Source organism: Motacilla alba, chromosome 1 (assembly GCF_015832195.1).
Source record: "Motacilla alba alba isolate MOTALB_02 chromosome 1, Motacilla_alba_V1.0_pri, whole genome shotgun sequence".
Classification (NCBI taxonomy): domain Eukaryota; kingdom Metazoa; phylum Chordata; class Aves; order Passeriformes; family Motacillidae; genus Motacilla; species Motacilla alba.
In genome coordinates, this window is record NC_052016.1 from 114,430,026 (window position 1) to 114,447,488 (window position 17,463).

General features: G+C 35.8%; 1 protein-coding gene across 9 annotated transcripts in view; it reads right to left on the reverse strand.

Annotated features, from left to right (window-relative positions):
* Window positions 1–17,463, reverse strand: part of DMD (dystrophin) — a 1,161,005-nt gene that overhangs the window by 637,121 nt on the left and 506,421 nt on the right. For all 9 annotated transcript variants that reach the window (XM_038157590.1, XM_038157575.1, XM_038157541.1 and 6 more), the window contains 8 exons: window positions 14,020–14,165; window positions 12,401–12,613; window positions 9,930–10,043; window positions 8,759–8,914; window positions 6,234–6,404; window positions 4,163–4,345; window positions 2,485–2,619; window positions 1,571–1,720 (listed from right to left, as the gene is read on the reverse strand). In XM_038157590.1, coding sequence (XP_038013518.1) covers window positions 1,571–1,720; window positions 2,485–2,619; window positions 4,163–4,345; window positions 6,234–6,404; window positions 8,759–8,914; window positions 9,930–10,043; window positions 12,401–12,613; window positions 14,020–14,165 — 1,268 coding nt within the window. The remainder of the gene's footprint in view (window positions 1–1,570; window positions 1,721–2,484; window positions 2,620–4,162; window positions 4,346–6,233; window positions 6,405–8,758; window positions 8,915–9,929; window positions 10,044–12,400; window positions 12,614–14,019; window positions 14,166–17,463) is intronic.

Here is a 17,463-nt window from a genome sequence, read left to right on the forward strand (position 1 = left end):
TTATGAATTTTGATTTAATATCTATGAATGATGACTAAATGGTATTAAACTATCACTCAAAAAGACTATTTAAAAGTGTGGTTCTCACACCCTGGAAGCCTTCTGTATATTCCTAGTCGTCTAGTCAATAAAAAAATAACAAATACCAAGAAGCAGAATTCCAGAGAGTGTATCTGCTTTCAAACTGAAGTGAGATGAAAAAAAAAAAAAAAAAAAAAAAAAAAAAAAAGAAGGACTAAAAAGAGAAGATATACAGAAATTTATATTTACTTTTCAGACACTGTCCAGCTACACAGAGTTATGTGAATGCCTGCACTGCACCAGAAGTACCACCAGGCTCTTTCCCTCCCCATCCTTCAAGTTTATTCTCAGAACAGCCAAGGACCCTCTTATAATTTTTATTGCAGTGGTTTTACTTCCACTGTTTTCAAAAACAAGAATATTTCTAGCACCACGAAAGAAACATTTTTTTTTTCCTTTTTCATGGTAGATTGTCATCCTTCTAATACAGCTGCTTTCCAAAAATCTGCACCTGTGCATCATTTCTGTCATTGTAACAGAGTCATTTCTGACAGTATTTGTAACTCATTTTTGAGCATGTTCTGGTTACAGTCATAAAGGGGCTGTCTACATCCTTTGCTAGGTCTTTCCCTAATAATTCTTTCTGATCTTCACCGAAGTACTGAGCTGATATTTGCCTCATATTTGTAGTGAATTGCTAGATTTGTCTCTCCTGGTGTCACACATTTCCATATTGAAGTGTCTTTTTAACACTTTCATTTACTCAAATACACTTATTTATTGTTTAATAAAAAACTATAACAGATATTACTCATTATTGGTTTTAAAACAATTTGCTCCTCGCTAAGAGTTTTGTCAGAGAAAACATCTTAAATATGAGATTAAAATTAAATCCACTAGAAGGTCACTCCAATTTTGAAATTTTGGGGTTACCCATTTTACTGGTTTTGGCTGGGTCTGAGTTAATGTACTGGTGGCCAAAACAACATTAATAACACAGGCATGTCTCAGCCACTGCTGAGCAGGGCTTTCAAAGCACCCAGGTATTTTCCTGCTCACTCTGCCCCTTCCAGCAAGCAGGCTGGGCTTTGAAAGGACACAGCCAGGACAGCTGAGCTGAGCACCTCATAGCGCCATGCTCAGCGACAAAAAGAGGTGGGGAAAAGCGTTTCCAAAAGCGTCATTGCATGGGGACTGGTTGAACATTAGTCTCCTGGAGGTAATTTCTTCTGCAGCACTGGCTTTTACCCCTTTCTTCTTTCACTTATAAAATCATCCTAATCTCAATCTATGAGTTTTCTTGCTTTTGCCTTTTCTGTAATCTCCACTAAAGTACCAGGAGATGTGGAGTCTCGTGGTGCTTTGCTGCCTACTGGAGCTATCCCACCACACCCATGGAACCACTTCTAATGTAAAATTGTGTTTAGGAACTGTGACCTATTTAGGAACTGCATCAACAAAATAACCCTTTTTATTTTTTAAATGGTGTTAGACTCTACTCTACTAGGGTAGATCATCCCCTACTGAACAGGATGATCACTAAATATACCTCTTGCTGAAGTTCTTCCCACCGACTGTTGAACTTCTCAAGTTTCTCGTTGATCAATTCATCCAAGATGCCACCATCTGTCAAAGTCTGAGCCAGTTCCCGAATCTGGTTGCGATTATCTTCTGGATGTCTCATTAAACGTTCCAAGGACTGAAAAAAAGTCAAAAGAATTAGTTTATTTTTCCTTTTTGTAAATAAGATTCTACATAGCAATCCCAATTTGCCTTAAAAATGTAAGAAAGAAATCTCAAATTTCATATACAATAAAAGTAGAGAAAAAAAGATGAAATACTTCTGTTCCATGTCTTGACAATTAATGTTCTGTACTATGTATTACAAAGCACAAAGATTTTTCAGAACACAATAAATTCAATGCTTAAAGATGTGGACTATGCCTAATGAGCTCATTGAGACTACTTGTACCTTAATGTAAAAAAACTGCCTGAGTATCTAAATGGATGAAATTCAACAGCAAAAATGTATTATCAACACAATATCATGTATTTTGATGCACTATGAGCATTAATTTAATTTCTATCCATTTTAAAGGCTCCATTAATAAAAATTAAGGAATAATAAACAAAGTTGCACTGTTAACAATGAAAACTTGTCCTCTCTGAAGCCTTCAACATTTTTGTGACTGGCTGAAGTGAGCTTTTTGGTTTTTTTAAGAATGTTTATTTTAGCATTACCAAAACTGTATATGGCACCCAGCACAAGACATTTAATTATTGTTTGATTTAGGTGGATTTGAATTCAAAGCCTTATTTGTTGAATCTAGTAAGAACTTAGGACTTTTGAAATATTCTGCACCTTGTTCATGTGTAACGTTAGTTTATAGTTTGTTTAGAATGACATGAAATTTACAATTTGACAACACATATGATTGGGTTATTATTTAAGTCAGCACTTACATCTAAAGACTCAGAAATCTCTTCTGCACCTCCCTGGACATTTTCAGTTGCTTTGAGTTTCCGTTCAATCTCATTCAACCATTTATTTTCTGCGTCCAAATACGACAATAATTCACGCCAACATGCCCATACCTCCTGATGAAGAAAAGGTTTATTTAGGTTAAAAATTTCAAAGAAAATCTTCACTCATTGAAACACTGAAAACATTAATGTCTCTTCCCCAAAGCAATTTGGTTGATATCTGAAGCTTATGGGACCATAGGATTTTATTTGCCAGCACTCATCTGATCCAAATTAATATAAAACAAAAGAAAACCATCATTTTGATTAAACAGAGGAAAACCACGGAAAACAACATGAAAAAGTGAACTCTTCTGCAAAGCACAACTTGAATCTTCATTTTCATGGATTATCCGCTTTATATGGTTTCTGTAAAGTTTTTTTATATAAATATAAATGTGAGCAAAATTTTTAAAGACCCGTGTTAGAAATTTATGTCTCTATTATAAAAATGCACTTAGATTCCTTATATATTCTATATTTTAATTGCTTAAATCACAGATCCATAAAACGTCAGCTTTTAAGAATTCAGACTAAAATCTCTATGGAAATTAATTCTAAACCACATTTAGTGAAATTTATAGACCTTTTAAGTGCTAGAGAACTAAACGTAATGTTGTGAAATGTTCTTATTCTCCTGAAATTAAATTATTGTCTAATATTTTATTTATGCAGTCCCTGAAGATACTTAAATAAGCAGATAAAAATGGCAGTTTATACACAAACAAAACATTTAAATGCTCCATAAATAATCCTTTTTTCCTCTTTTTTTTTTGTTAGTATAAGTTAAAATAATGTTATTGAAATGCATTACACTCTTGGCAGATCAAGCTTCCCAGAGTGCAATTCATCTCACCAAATTTTGTTCACACCAAATGAGGGTTATAGAGAGATATTATCATGCAACACCCCATCATCAATGATCAGGGTAAATACAGATTGCCAGTTTAGACCACACACCTAATTTTCCACAGTGAAATTTAGACAAGATAAATCTTACTCTGGTGTATTATTGTCCTGTATGAGGTTAGCCCTGGCAAATTATTCACCAACAAAATTTAGCTCTTGCTACATTTACCAAAAAAAAAATGATACCTAATTCATTGTTACTAGTGTATAAAATAGTCCTTTGGCAAGAATCTGCAATGGAGTTGGCCAAAATGGCAGGGTCAACTCAAAATGCATGGGAAATAGTTGGCCAGCAGAGCAAGTGCTGTTCCCATGCTGAGATAACACCAGCTGACCAGCTCCAGGGTTACTCAGTCAAAACCCTTATCCATGGAGGAGAGAAGCCTAGAGGAGCTGATGAAGAGAACATCACAGGGCTGTTACAAAGCCAGATTTCTGGCTTGATCTCAGAAGGGATAAGAGCCTTGAGCAGCCGCTGCTGTCTCTGACCTAAGAGCTGTGTCTCAGTCTTCTCTTGCAATACAACCCTGCAGCAGATATGATTCTCAAAATCATGTGTAGCTCATAACATGGGGTATTTGGTATCTGGCTCATAAAGCAAGGATGGCCTTGGGCTACCCACAATCTTATATGCTAATGCAGCTGTGCTCTCCACCTTGCTTCTTGCAGTTAGAAGGGCCATAAATACAAGACTGACAAGACATCAAACCTCCAAAGTCTTCCACTTTCCATTCAGCCTGCTGCAGAGCTGCTGGTAGCTGGTAATTAGAATATCAAGCTCCTTTTTCAAAGCCTCATGAGCTGCAGGTGGAGCCTTTGCTATAAAGTTATTCACGGAATCTGTAATAAGCTTCACTTTCACTTCTTTCTGCAGGGCTTCCTCCTTTGCTCTCTGGAAAGGAAAAAAGAGTAGTTATATCCCTGGCTTAAGAAGGAAAGTTATTTCTAGTAACGATGAGAATTCTCTGGCAGAATTCTAGAAAGAGAAAAAAACCACAGACAACAAAACAAAATACAACAGGAGACATTTCATTCCCAGAGTTTCTGAAATAATCTTGAATGCATACAAAAAACTTGTTTCATTTAGTTGTCAATACACAACGTTCAATACAATTTAACATCTCACAACCATCTAGTGTGCTGGAGCTCTCAGACTAATGGAAAATCTCAGTACTTTTCTTTTCCTCCCAGAGGTGCTCCAAGGACCTTTAGCATCATGCATTATGAACCACAAATAACCAAAAAAAAATCAGTTTTGTTACAAATTTATGTATCTAGATTTAATGGTAAAATCACAAGAATGGCCAAAAAAAAAAAAATACTTCTTGTCACTATCATTGCCTTGCATTTAAAAAGAAAGTCAGAAAATATTTTTTCTCTATTGTATATCCCACACTTTTGCTCCTCCCTCCCTTGTTATGTGGTGTCACGAAAAAGATTTTCATACCCAGTACTGTTTCCTCTGGTGTCTGTGACTGGAATCATATCACAACTGGAAGCAGTGATGTTATAAAAGTGTTATCAGTGCCTACAGCCTTCACAGGAATTTACAATGAGAACTCCCTGCCCAAAAGACATCAAATCAAAACCATATTCCTGACAACATTTTTTCCCCTCTCTGAGACCGTAAGTTCATGAACCAGAATAACTGTGATCAGGCTGCCATTGCTAGAGGAAATTTGCAAGGTTGCTCTCGACTTTCTTCTTAAGCTGTGGGAAGAAGCGGGCTGCAGAATGAACCCAGAATTCTGATCCACATTTTCTCTGTTGTGGCATCATGACAAATGATCTGGTTATTTCCTAGGTCAAGGTGTCACAGTCTGAACATAGCTGTACTTCATCTGGGTACAGAACACCTACTAGGAATCCACAATGGTGATTGTATATAAAAGTACACATTTTACCCATTTTAATATGCAATGCAATGTATAAAATTGAGTTTTGCTATTTAGTTACTAAAAAAGAACTATATTTCAAAGCAGACATTTACTTCTGATATTTGTCTCATTTACAATTGAGTTGTTCCATAAATTTCCTTATATTATGTGTATTCTGACCAGCAGCAAACTATTTCTGTCAGTAAATAAAGAGATCATCAGTTGCATGGTCTGAAACTCTCAAACACTGGGAAAAAATCATGGAAAATCAACAGTTTGAAAACAAAGTGTTTCATAGATTGTCAAAGCTATATATATATGATGGCAATCAGGTTATAATCTGGCTTCCTGAATAGCACAAGCCAAACAATTCACCTTTGAAATGAGAATTAAGCCCACACCCAGTGGCTTAGCAAGAGTATATTTAATCATATATCACAAATTAGTTGCTTTGTCCAAAGGTCATGTTCATCCCACATGAAGGAAAATTATTAATTGAGATCAAAACATGCTGTTTCTATATTCCTATATTAAAGACATAATATTCATACATAGCACACCAAGACCCATCCTAACATCCTATTTTTTTCTGCTCATTCTAATGCAAAGAGAAGACATAAAACTGATTTCACTTTACTGCTGCTAACACCCAAATTTTAGTAATTATTCTTTAATTAAAATACTGTTGAAGCTACATCCAAATCAATACACAATAAAGCAAATAGGAAAAAAAAATAATGCGGTGTTGAAGAATATCAAATATCTTCCAGCATATTCCAAATAGAAATTGCTTCAAACCACCTAGATCTGAAAAGGAATATTCTTAAAAGAGAGAGTAGACTCTACAATGAGAGTTTCAAAAATAAGTTTGAACACAGCTCAAGGAATTAGTTTATCTTTTACCTTCAGTTCCTCAACAGCTTTCTGTAACTCATCAGGTGTTTTATACTCAAAATCTCTTTCCAGATATTCTTCCTCAGCTTGTGTTATCCACTCGTGCATCTCTGACAAATCCTTTCTGAGACTCACAGTCTTATCCAAACCACCTTTCAATGCAGCCTTCTTAGCATAGGCCTTTAAGAAAGAAAAGATTGCATAGTACTTGAAGTAAAGCTACTGTACAAACTTGAAAACGTTTTATCCTGAAAAGACTCAAATTAAATCCTATAATAATAAAATTGTTGTTTTTAGGTAGATGTTAACTAGTAATTAGGTAGATAATAATAACAAACAATCGAAAAAGTATTACATTTGTATGGATCCTTTTTTTAGCAAATCATGGCCCAGCAGAACGAGTGCTGTAATGATACCAGAACAAGAATCTACACCATATGCTGGGGTCATCAGAAAACAACTGTGGAAAAGAACATCTCCCAAGAATTCGCTTCTGGGAAATGTAGAAAGAATAACCATAGGAGATTTTTGAGAGCACATTCAAGGATGAAACCAAAGGCTCTTGAGCTTTAAAGTCAGATGACCTTCTAACTAGCTCAAATGCAACTCACTAAAGAATAAAGCAATATGCATATCTATCTTCTGTTAAGTCATTTAAGAATGTCTCCAAAGGGTGAATAACCCTAATAACAGGTAAGGAAAAAAGCCCAAACTCCTAGTGGAAGAAACTTTTTATCCTAAGGGAAAAATATTACTGTTAAATCACCTGCCAATCACTAAGTGGGGGTCATATAATTGTAATATCCAGTTCATGTATAGAACTAGATAATAATTTAGATCACCTCCATCCCAAACCATTCTCTGATTCTATGTATTGTGCATTTACTTATCAAAATTGCTCCTGATTGTGCATTAACCATCTTTCAATAGCATTAATAAGTTTGCATCAAAAATAGTCAGTTGTACTGGTGCCATTTCTCAGAACTGGGCTTGCAGAGCTAATTGCTCCAATATTCTGCTCCGTGGTGCTGCTTCAGTAAACTTTATTTTTAGTAATATCAGGAGAAATTTTCTCAGTATTTGGCCTCAATTTCTGACAATTATTGATTTGTTACTCATGCTTGAGGTCTGGCTGTTAAACATAAATGCTGTTCTACATAAATGTTGTTTTGTGGAACCAAATAGAGCAACAATCAGGGAGTATAAAAGCAGAATTGTACGTGGCTCTGCAAAATTGTCTCTTCCTCAGTCTCAGCACCAGAAGAGAAGAAAATCTCCTATCACCTGAAAAGAGTATCTGAATTGCCAATGACAACTGCCAACTGTCAGCTCTCACAGTCATAGCAATTGCATGTAAATCAACCCAAGCTGACTTTTCCAAATCTTCTCAAGAAACTTCCACAAACCAAGCTGATTTTTTTATTTACCATTCATGTACTTTAATAGCTATTGCTGAAGAAGTTGAGTTAGAAATGCCCACTGAGACAGAATAATCTGTGCCTTGTGTTGAATGAAATTATTACAGACAGATTTTCAGGGAAATCAGAAGAGAACTGTGACAGACTTCTAAACTAGTAAAGTAAAAGAAATTTCTGTGACAGAAGTGCAAAGGTATCCAGCTTATTAATATCCCAAAAAAAAAAAAAAAGGTATTTAAACACTCCATGGAAAAGATTACAATACTGAATAAATAAAATGTCTTACAGATATCAATGATCAACTTTTTTTTATGTTTATCAAAAAAATATAGAGAGAATATTTTTCACATGTAAACCGAATAATAAAAATTTTAGAAAATGCTATACCTCGTTAAAAGGTTAATACTTTTACAAAAATATACATTAAAAAGGTACACGAGAGAAAAGAGCAAGTAGAAAAAATTTAAAGGTAATACAACACAAAAAAAAATTTATTTGAACTGTCATAAAGAATAAGAATCCAAATGCCAACAGTGAAATAAGCATAATTTTTAGCTTCCTTACTTTGTAAAATTTACTAATAATGCCTTTAACTAAAATAAAAGAACTGTCCTTTCCCCTTATGTCCCATTCTCTCAAATCCATGTGACTACTGGAGACTCATTTATACACATGCATATGTGCAAGTACTCTTAATTCTGAGTTTTTCAATTATGAACCCTTCACTGCTTTAATGTATTTTTTTTCATCCAGAGTAATGACATGCAATTTGAAAAATGTACAAGAAAACATAAAGTACAGAACTTGATTGTTTTGGCAAATGCCTAAACAACACCTTCAGAAATCTAGTTTAGCAGGAGCCATAAATTATACTGCTGTTAGATCTAATATATTAGTATATCTCTTTGTTATAAAAATAGTAAGATATTGTGTTATAAATAAATACACTTTACATATACTGCTACAGGCTAAATTACACTCTGTAAAATATTAGTTGAATTAACATGTCTAAATTTAGTTTCCTATCTACTGCATATGTATAGAAGGAGAAATTCTGCCAATGACAGCCCTGATGATTAGTTTAAAAAGAACCAGTCCCAGCAGGAGCCTTGGTACCTGTTGGCAAATGTGGTCCCACTGAGCATTGAGATCCTTTAGCTCTGACTCTATTCTGGAAGCAAATTCTGGCTCTGCTTCACTCTTCATTTTCTTCCCGGTCTCATTAACGCTGTTCAAACTGGGCTGGATTGTCTGGATATCATTTACTAAAGCCTAAAGGAAGAGCAGAAGTTTAGGCAAACAGAATCCACACAAAGTTTCAGATATGGTATCTCTATGCTACCCCTAGTCTGCATGAGGTTCTGACTTGTCTGGGGTCCAGATCTCCAGTCAAATGAGCACAGTCAACAGACTTCTATGAAAAGAAATTTAAAAGGAATGAGCAGCTGTAATGTGGCGAGGTGTTGTGTACCAAATAAAAAAATGTAAATTTTAAATGTTATGTATGCACTGTAAATACATACATATATAATGTTATACTAAATATATCTCTAAAAATACTTCCCTGCTGTTGGTTGAAAGCATAAGAAATGCCAAGATCTTTTATTCACATTTCTAAAAGAAAATTCCATTATAATGGTGAAAAATAACAATCATTCTTATTTAAATAATGGCTAAGAGAAAGTAAGAGAGAACTTGCAGCTCTGTAAGATCACTGTGTGTGTAGTATTTTATAGTATTTACACATCCTGTCAAAAAATTTACAGAACTTGTAAATTCTACTGAGCATCTAGACAGGGGCCATCATGGATTACAAGATTCACTGCACTTACACACTCCGTTGGGACAGGAAGAAGAATTTGTAAACCCTGTGATGGAAGCACCAATACTTCATGATGCTATAAAACTCTGCTGGGATACCATCCTGGAACTTGCAAGTTTATTGAAAAAAAGAATGGATATAACTCACGATACCTGCAAGTTATTTTTGCACAATCAGTTTGTAAATTACATGAGTAACAGATACAGAAAAAAGATATTTTGGCACAGATTATACAGATTAAAAAAAAAAGTCACTGTGTGCCTCTTTCTGATATTAAAGTTTCCTTGTTAAAATTGAATTTTCCTTCAAACCCAGGACATGCAAAAGGTTCGAATACACTGCAGAAGGCAAAGCCCTTTCTACATGAATTTATTTTTAGGAACAGTAATCATTTGTGTAACTTCTGTATAAGCTCAGCTCATAGAGAAGAGTTGACTAACTGCCAAGCAGGCAGGTAATACTCACTGTACATTGCTCAAGTTGCTTTTCCAGTGCTTCTGAGTCTCCAAGGGCAGGCCACTCTTCCTTCAGAAAAACATCCACTTCAGCCATCCACTTCTTCAGTGTTCTAGTGTCATTCTGTATATTAAAAAGACATTTCATTGCATCACACAAAACCTGACTGGCAAGAGTGTAATTCATCCTGACACTACAACTAAAACTCATTGCAATATAATTTCTACATTATTGAACTGTCTGAAAATACAAACACAGCAAACAAGTAAAACCAATTTTACCTGGGTCTGTCATCAACACTTTAACCTGCACTTTGACCGTTTCTGACCAAGTTTAATGTGTCTATGAGCAGACAACCTTATGGCTCTCAAATTTATGCCTTCCAGATATCATTTGTGTTTAGATACTGCATGCTTGTTCATTGGTTCCTTCTATGGCTTCAGATTACTCACACTTGGCATTTAATTCAGGCTCGCCCATCAAATGTTCTGTGCTTTCATTTAAACTTCAGACTCCTTTTGGAAGTTATATGCTCTAGAGACTGTATCTCTACCAGAACACAGCACAGAAAAACACCCTTACTGTTCAAAATGAAAAAAAGCCAACGTAGCCAAAGGAGATTCACTTCAGAAACTAAAACCATATAATGGCTCAATGAGTCCTTTCAGCCTCTCAGTCACTGTTTCTAGCACTAGAATAGGAATATTATTTCCATAGGCTTCATAACTCTTGCAGTTAACAAACAAATCTTAACATCAAATACTTGAAAAGAAGGAATGCTACCAGTCCAGGCAACATTACATAGGTAATCTAATAACTTTAAAAGTAGCATGAGATTTAAAAATACCACTTAAAATTACCTTAAAATGTCATCTTTGATAATCAGATGCACATATTAAAATAAAATACATATATGGCAACAACTTTATAAAGCATTTTTTCATCAAACTATTTTCATAACGAATGAAATACACATTATTACATGCTGAATGCAAAGCTGAATTAAAGCACAAAAAAGCATGCTAGAATAGGGATTGTGTCCTAAAAGTATACAAAAATGCCTTAGTAACTATCATGAGACAAGCAACCAAAGGGAACATTTCCTAATGTGACTGATACACTTAAAAAAACCCAGGTTAGCCCGGAAAAGGGACTGAATTAATAAAATCAATCATACAAAAATTATCAGTATACTCCAGAATGGCAATTACCAAAACACTGTTGAAATATCTACTGTACATTCCGTTACCCAACAGTAAAAACAGTTCAGAATCATATTTCATGATGAAACTTTAATACCCTTACAAGAATACTTTTAGTTCATTCATGTGGTAAAATATTTATCTGGTGGGATTTTCTTAAAAAGAGATTAGTCTCCTGCTACCAATGAAGATCAAATGTATGACTCGCATTTTTGATCAGATTGTAAATGCATTTTGTTTATGAGCACTGATTTCATCATATCCCATACTTACGCATTCCATAAATTGCAGCAGCTAAAACAATAATCTGGATGAGAAGTCATTCAAAAAGCTCAAAAGAAAATGACTTTTATGTTAGATGTGTACCAGAGGGCTTTCAGCAATAAATATAAAGGGTAAAATTTGTGTGCATCAACAGCTCATGCTGCTTTGAATGTTTTACATGAGCACGGTAATGATGCTCAGGACCTTTTTAAGACCAGTGGGAAAAGCTCTACACTTGGCGACGGGGTGGGAGTGAAGACAGGAGGCAGAGGGGAGGAAAAAGACAAAAGTTTGAATTTCTTAAGCAAAGTGCCCTGCTTTTTTTTACGTGGCACTGTTTTGGGAGTAGGGTGGCATCTCTGAGGAGAGGACAGGTGTTGTCCTCTGCTGAACAAAGACAGCTCCAGCTTCCCGCTATGGAATCGCCACAGGACATGGCTGAATCTGTGGCAATCTACTGATGCTCAGTGGCAATGTAGTTAAGAAAGGGCAAAAATGTCAGACAGACAGAGGACGAGAGGAAAATAGTGAGAAACAGCCCTGCAAAATGTGAGAAGTAGCCCTACAGACACCCCGGTGAGGTTCCAATGCTGCCACTCTAAATACCTGAAACACACTGCTGCTTTCTGGAAAGTGCTGACAAGGTACCACTATATTACAGGTGACTTTAATTATGTAAGTGAATTCATTAAAGTCAATATGGTACAGCTACTCCAGATGCATGAACAAGTGCTTCACCCACATTGAAAAAGAAGTAGAGGAACATTATTTGCAATTTTTAATGAAATTAGAGCTTTTTGCTAATGAAACAACATAATCAGAAACAGCCACAAAATCAGAATTCAAAGTAAAATCTGTACTCATCAAAATCAAGCAGACATTTAAACACATTTTTTGTCATGTTTTGATATCTCACTTTGGTGTTAATTCCTGTAAGCACCTAAATGTGTTCTGCCTTAGCCCCACAGCAACAAGCCACTAGGTGCAAGCAGAGAATGAAAAAGCGTGCTCAACCTGGAACCGCTGGAGTTTGGTCACGCGCTCCTCCAGCTTCTGGCAATGCTCTGCCAGCTGTGCCGAGAGCTTCTTCCAGCGGCCAAGGACCACCTCCACCTCGGAGCGGAAACTCTGGCTGACCTCTGCAGGGGCTCTCCTGGACAGGTCTTCCACAGTCGTGCTGAGATAGGTCAGGCCTTTCTGCTGCTCCTGCAGGGAACTTTGTAGAGCCTGTGAATAAGAAGTGGAATTCACGTGCCAGCCAATTCTCTTGGTTTCACAAACACAGAGCACAGATAGAGGTCACCTGTGCTGAAACATGCAATGGCATAATCACAGAATCACAGAATTTCTAGGTTGGAAGAGACCTTTAAGATCATCGAGTCCAACCCATGTTCTAACACCTCAACCAGATCATGGCACCCAGTGCCACATCCAGTCTGTTTTTAAACACATCCAGGGATGGTGACTCCACCACCTCCCTGGGCAGATGATTCCAGTATTTGACCACTCTTTCTGTGAAAAACTTCCTCCTCAATTCCAGCCTGGATCTCCCTTGGCACAGCTTGAGACTGTGTCCTCTTGTTCTGTCTGTTGTTGCCCGGAGAAAGAGTCCGACCCCAGCTGAGCACAGCCACCCTTCAGGAGGCTGCAGAGAGTGACAAGGTCACCTCTGAGTCTCCCCCAGCTCAGCACAGCCCCCCTTCAGGAGCTGCAGAGAGTGACAAGGTCACCTCTGAGTCTCCTTTTCTCCAGGCTGAGCACCCCCAGCTCCCTCAGCCGTTCTTCACACGGCTTGTGTTCCAAGCCCCTCTTTTTCTCATACAACCTAGAGGGTTTTTTTTTAGTTGAACTGAGAATATAACCAGAGGTATTCATACTTGTTAACAGATGTGATCTACATACATTTCATTAATTTGAGATAGGAATTTGCTATGGCCCTGATAATGACACTTTCAAAAGAATCAGAACGTGGAGAAAAAGAATAAATTTAGAGAACTGATTCTGTGATACATTTTTGATAACTTCTCACAACTTTCATAATTCTCAGCCCAAATTTACTTCATCTAGTGTTTTCTGGTTTGTTTTTTTTTTTTTCTATAGTCTACATTTTATTTCTGAACATGCAACAAACAATATATTTATTAGCCATCCGGGAGTAGAAACTCTGTCAGACACTGAGGTACAGGGAAGGTTTGTAGCCACTGGCAAAATTTGTTCCACATTTGTCTACTTGTAAATTTGACAGGAAATTTGTCAAAAGACTGTGCTGCATTTTGCAAATCAGAATTGTTTTCATGTCAGCACTGGAAAATGAAATTACCTAAATCTATATTTTATTAACAGAAATATCATCAAAGGAATATTTTATATACCTTGGGGACAAGCAAGGGTTTTTCCTTAACATTTTCAATATCTTATCAAATTGCTTTCAATGGTGAACACCATTTTAAATTCCTTAACTTCATGAATCAATATCAGCAAGCCACCACCATCTCCTGAAGCCCTGGCCTAAAACCAAAATGAGCATTATTTACTCAAGATCCACAGACTTCAGAAGATTCATGTACCAAACTAGAATTCTGTTCTTCTAACTTCTCATTTGAGACATTTTTGCCCACAGCTTGGTCACTCACCTTGAGCTCCCTGAGTCTCTGCTCCATGAGTTCATATTCAGCAATTGCAACCTGAGGCATGGAGAGTTTAGTTTCTGACTGCTGCATCCACATAAGTATAGTGTTCATTGTCTCCTTGTAGTGTGCAGGAGGCAAACTGTCAAAAACTACATTCAATGGGGAAAAAAAAGGGAAGGAAATAAAAGAAGGAAGGGAGGAAGGAAATAAAAAAATTTTTTTGCTTCACTATTTGGTTTGTTGACAGAAGACACTTGGTAAAAGACCAAGCCTCATGGAAGCCCACAGCTGTTTTGCAAGAGCTTGCAACAGACCCAGTGTGTATCAGAACTATAAAAAATAATTTTGGAAGCAAAAACATTTTGAAAAATGAACACACTCCTTCTAATTTTTTAGATATCTCTACCATTTTATGAGTTGTGTGCCATTTGACCCCGTTATTACAGGTCAGAAGACAACTTATATAGCCAACACAACTATTTTAAATATGTGTGTTCAGAGACCAACAGACAAACCACTGCACTTAACCTGCAACCTAATTTCACAAATGTCTTAAGAACGGTGTTTATGAGTTCAGTGTTTCTTTTCAAGCAAAACGTTCCATTTAAGACATCTGCTAAAAGCTTAGAAAATTAATCTTCGTTCTACAATAAAAATTAATTTTATAATTATTTTATTGAACTGTGCTTATTGTGTCAATATTACAGCTACTGCAAATAGACAACATCTGGCACACGCATAAGCAACTCATTAGCAGATAGATTCCCTCTGCCATCAACAACAGTTGCCTCTATACTCACTAAAAAACGTGTAGACAAATAGCATGGCTGGTTGGACCTGAAACATTTCCAACTTGTTCATAATAATGAAGAATATAAAAGCTAAAAAAAAATTGCACCCATTTGTATCTCCTGTATCCTCCTCAATATTCTCTGGTGTTCCACAAAGAAATGTACAGAAAAATAATAAAGCTGTCCAACAAGTAGTTTTGACAAACAACACAAATTAAAATTTTTAAGTGCAAGCTTGCTTACATCATACAGCAGTGCTTGGCAGAATGCACCTCAGATTTTAATCTAATTTTTTAGTTGATCAACAGAATGCTACATGAAAAAACCTTATATTTACCGTCAGATATCATAACAACTTCCCAAAATCAGGACAATCTCTCTTGTGAAGAATGCCCATTGTATGGCAAACTTTCCTCATAAAAGACTTGCCTGGTGTGATTTATCATATATATCTGGAGATTTACAGAAGACAGAACTTGGTACAAGGAAAGACAAGAATTTCTTCCCTTGTGAGGTATTTTTGTTCACAGAAACCAATAGTAATATATTCTTGGAAATACAAACCCGAACGTTTTCCATCTCAGCAAGTAACATTTTAATTATTTTCTTTATTTAGTGAAATTAGTATTGTCTTTGACTCATTTTATCCAAACTTCTACTTCGTAACAGAACATACATTTAAACTCTTCACTCCAAACAAATCAAATGGAGATATAATTTGAGCAGCTCAGACATGTCAAAGAATTATACAAGTCCTAAGTGCAGTTTTATTTAAAAATATGAAATGGAGTTTTAGTGTTGTGATGTAATGTTTGACTTCTCTGAGTCATTTTTCCTTTTAAATGAAAAACAAATCTCATTACTAATGTCATAAGCATTTAAGTAAAAGAACAGCCATTTTTGGTAGTACTGAAAAGTACCTCAGAACAGATGAAAACTGCTATAGCAAACCAAGCTGCATCAAACTCTAATCCTGCAACTTTGCCAATAATAATAAAAACAATAAAAATAAAAAAATACAAACCATCCAAACACTGCAAACATTTTACTCAATTGTAATGAGATATGTTTCCTTCTATTGGATGGACTAAATAGGAGTTCAAATGGGATGACAGATGTTGATTTAATCAAACTACTGTCTTTACAATTTGGTTATTAAATATTAATTTTAGAAAGCATTGTTGAGTGTAACCACAGTTTTCCCATTTCACTTTTCCAGATTAGTAATAATGGAATACTTTTTGATTCTTTAATATAGACAATGTGTCAGCATTTTCAATCATAAGGAAGCAGATTAACTTTTAGGATGGCACTGAAGAGCCTTTATTATTTTAGCAGCACATGATGGCAATGGTGAGAATTCAGTCAAGCTCCCACAGTGGGATTCACATTACCCAGTTATAACTGTCTAAATAATCTAACTCATTTATGGCCTCTCTGTAGGCAATATGAATCTCTAAATTCCCTATGCTAATAACATAAACCCACATTGAAGACCTGATTCTTTTTATCTTAAAATTTGCTTTGTGACACTAATATTCATGGACTAAATTCCACACAATAAGCAAAGCTCAAAAAAAAAAAAAAAAGCTCAAAAAAAAAAAGGAAAGAATTGGCAATGAGATATATCCTCAATATGGGCCAAGTTTAGATAGAGCAAAACTAGGTCCATGGAAGAACTGTAACAAAATATCACAGAGAGAAATCACAAATGTGATTGTTATTGTGAAATATCAGAATACAGTTCCCATCCCAGAAGGGAAAAATGTTTTTGTATCAATCTATTCCACTAGCTGGGAATGCATTTTGCTGTGACTGACATGGTAAGCCCTGAGAACTGACAGGCAAATACATTTGCACTTGCATATTTCTTTTAAAGAAAGTCCATACATGTGGAAACAGAATCTTCATACAATTAGTTAGGATTTATTTCTAATAAATAGTGCAATCTAAACATGTGAAAATAGCTTTTTAAGTAGGTAAAATATTTTGTTTGTTTTTCCTCACTGCTTCCTTTGTTTTTTTGTGACCAGATTTTCAGTCAAAAATATTTTCCCAAATCAGAAAAGAAATGAGAGTACAATTATCTCAACAACGATCAAATCACACTGGGCAGGTTGCAATGTGTTTCTCCTGCAGTCATTACAAATCCCACTGTTCATCACATCATCGTGAAAGGCAATCAATATAATCTATGGGACAGTTTCAGTAAAGACTTATTCCCTGAAATAAATTAACAACATTGAACTTCCAATATCTTTCCAATAAAAATCTCTTCAGTAGTAAAACCAGGTTGATGTTTTCAAAACTTTGTTTTACTTATGTTGTAATACAAACACTTGAACCAATTCATTAAGAGGCTTTCATTCATAAAAGCTGTGATTCCCTTCTACATTTTTAACCAGAAAGTCTCATAAGGAATCTTGTGTCGTACTTGATCAATGTTATGCAAGTGATTTAAGACTTCCAATTCTCTTTGTTGTCAAGCTCTTGAAATAAACAGAAGGGAATAACAGATCACAGTGTGGTTTGGTTTGGAAGGAACCTTGAAGATCATCCAGTTCCAACCCCCACCATGGGCAGGGACACTCACTAGACCAGGCTGCTCAAGCCCCATCCAACCTGGCTTTGAATGCTTCCAGGGAAGCCCTTCTCC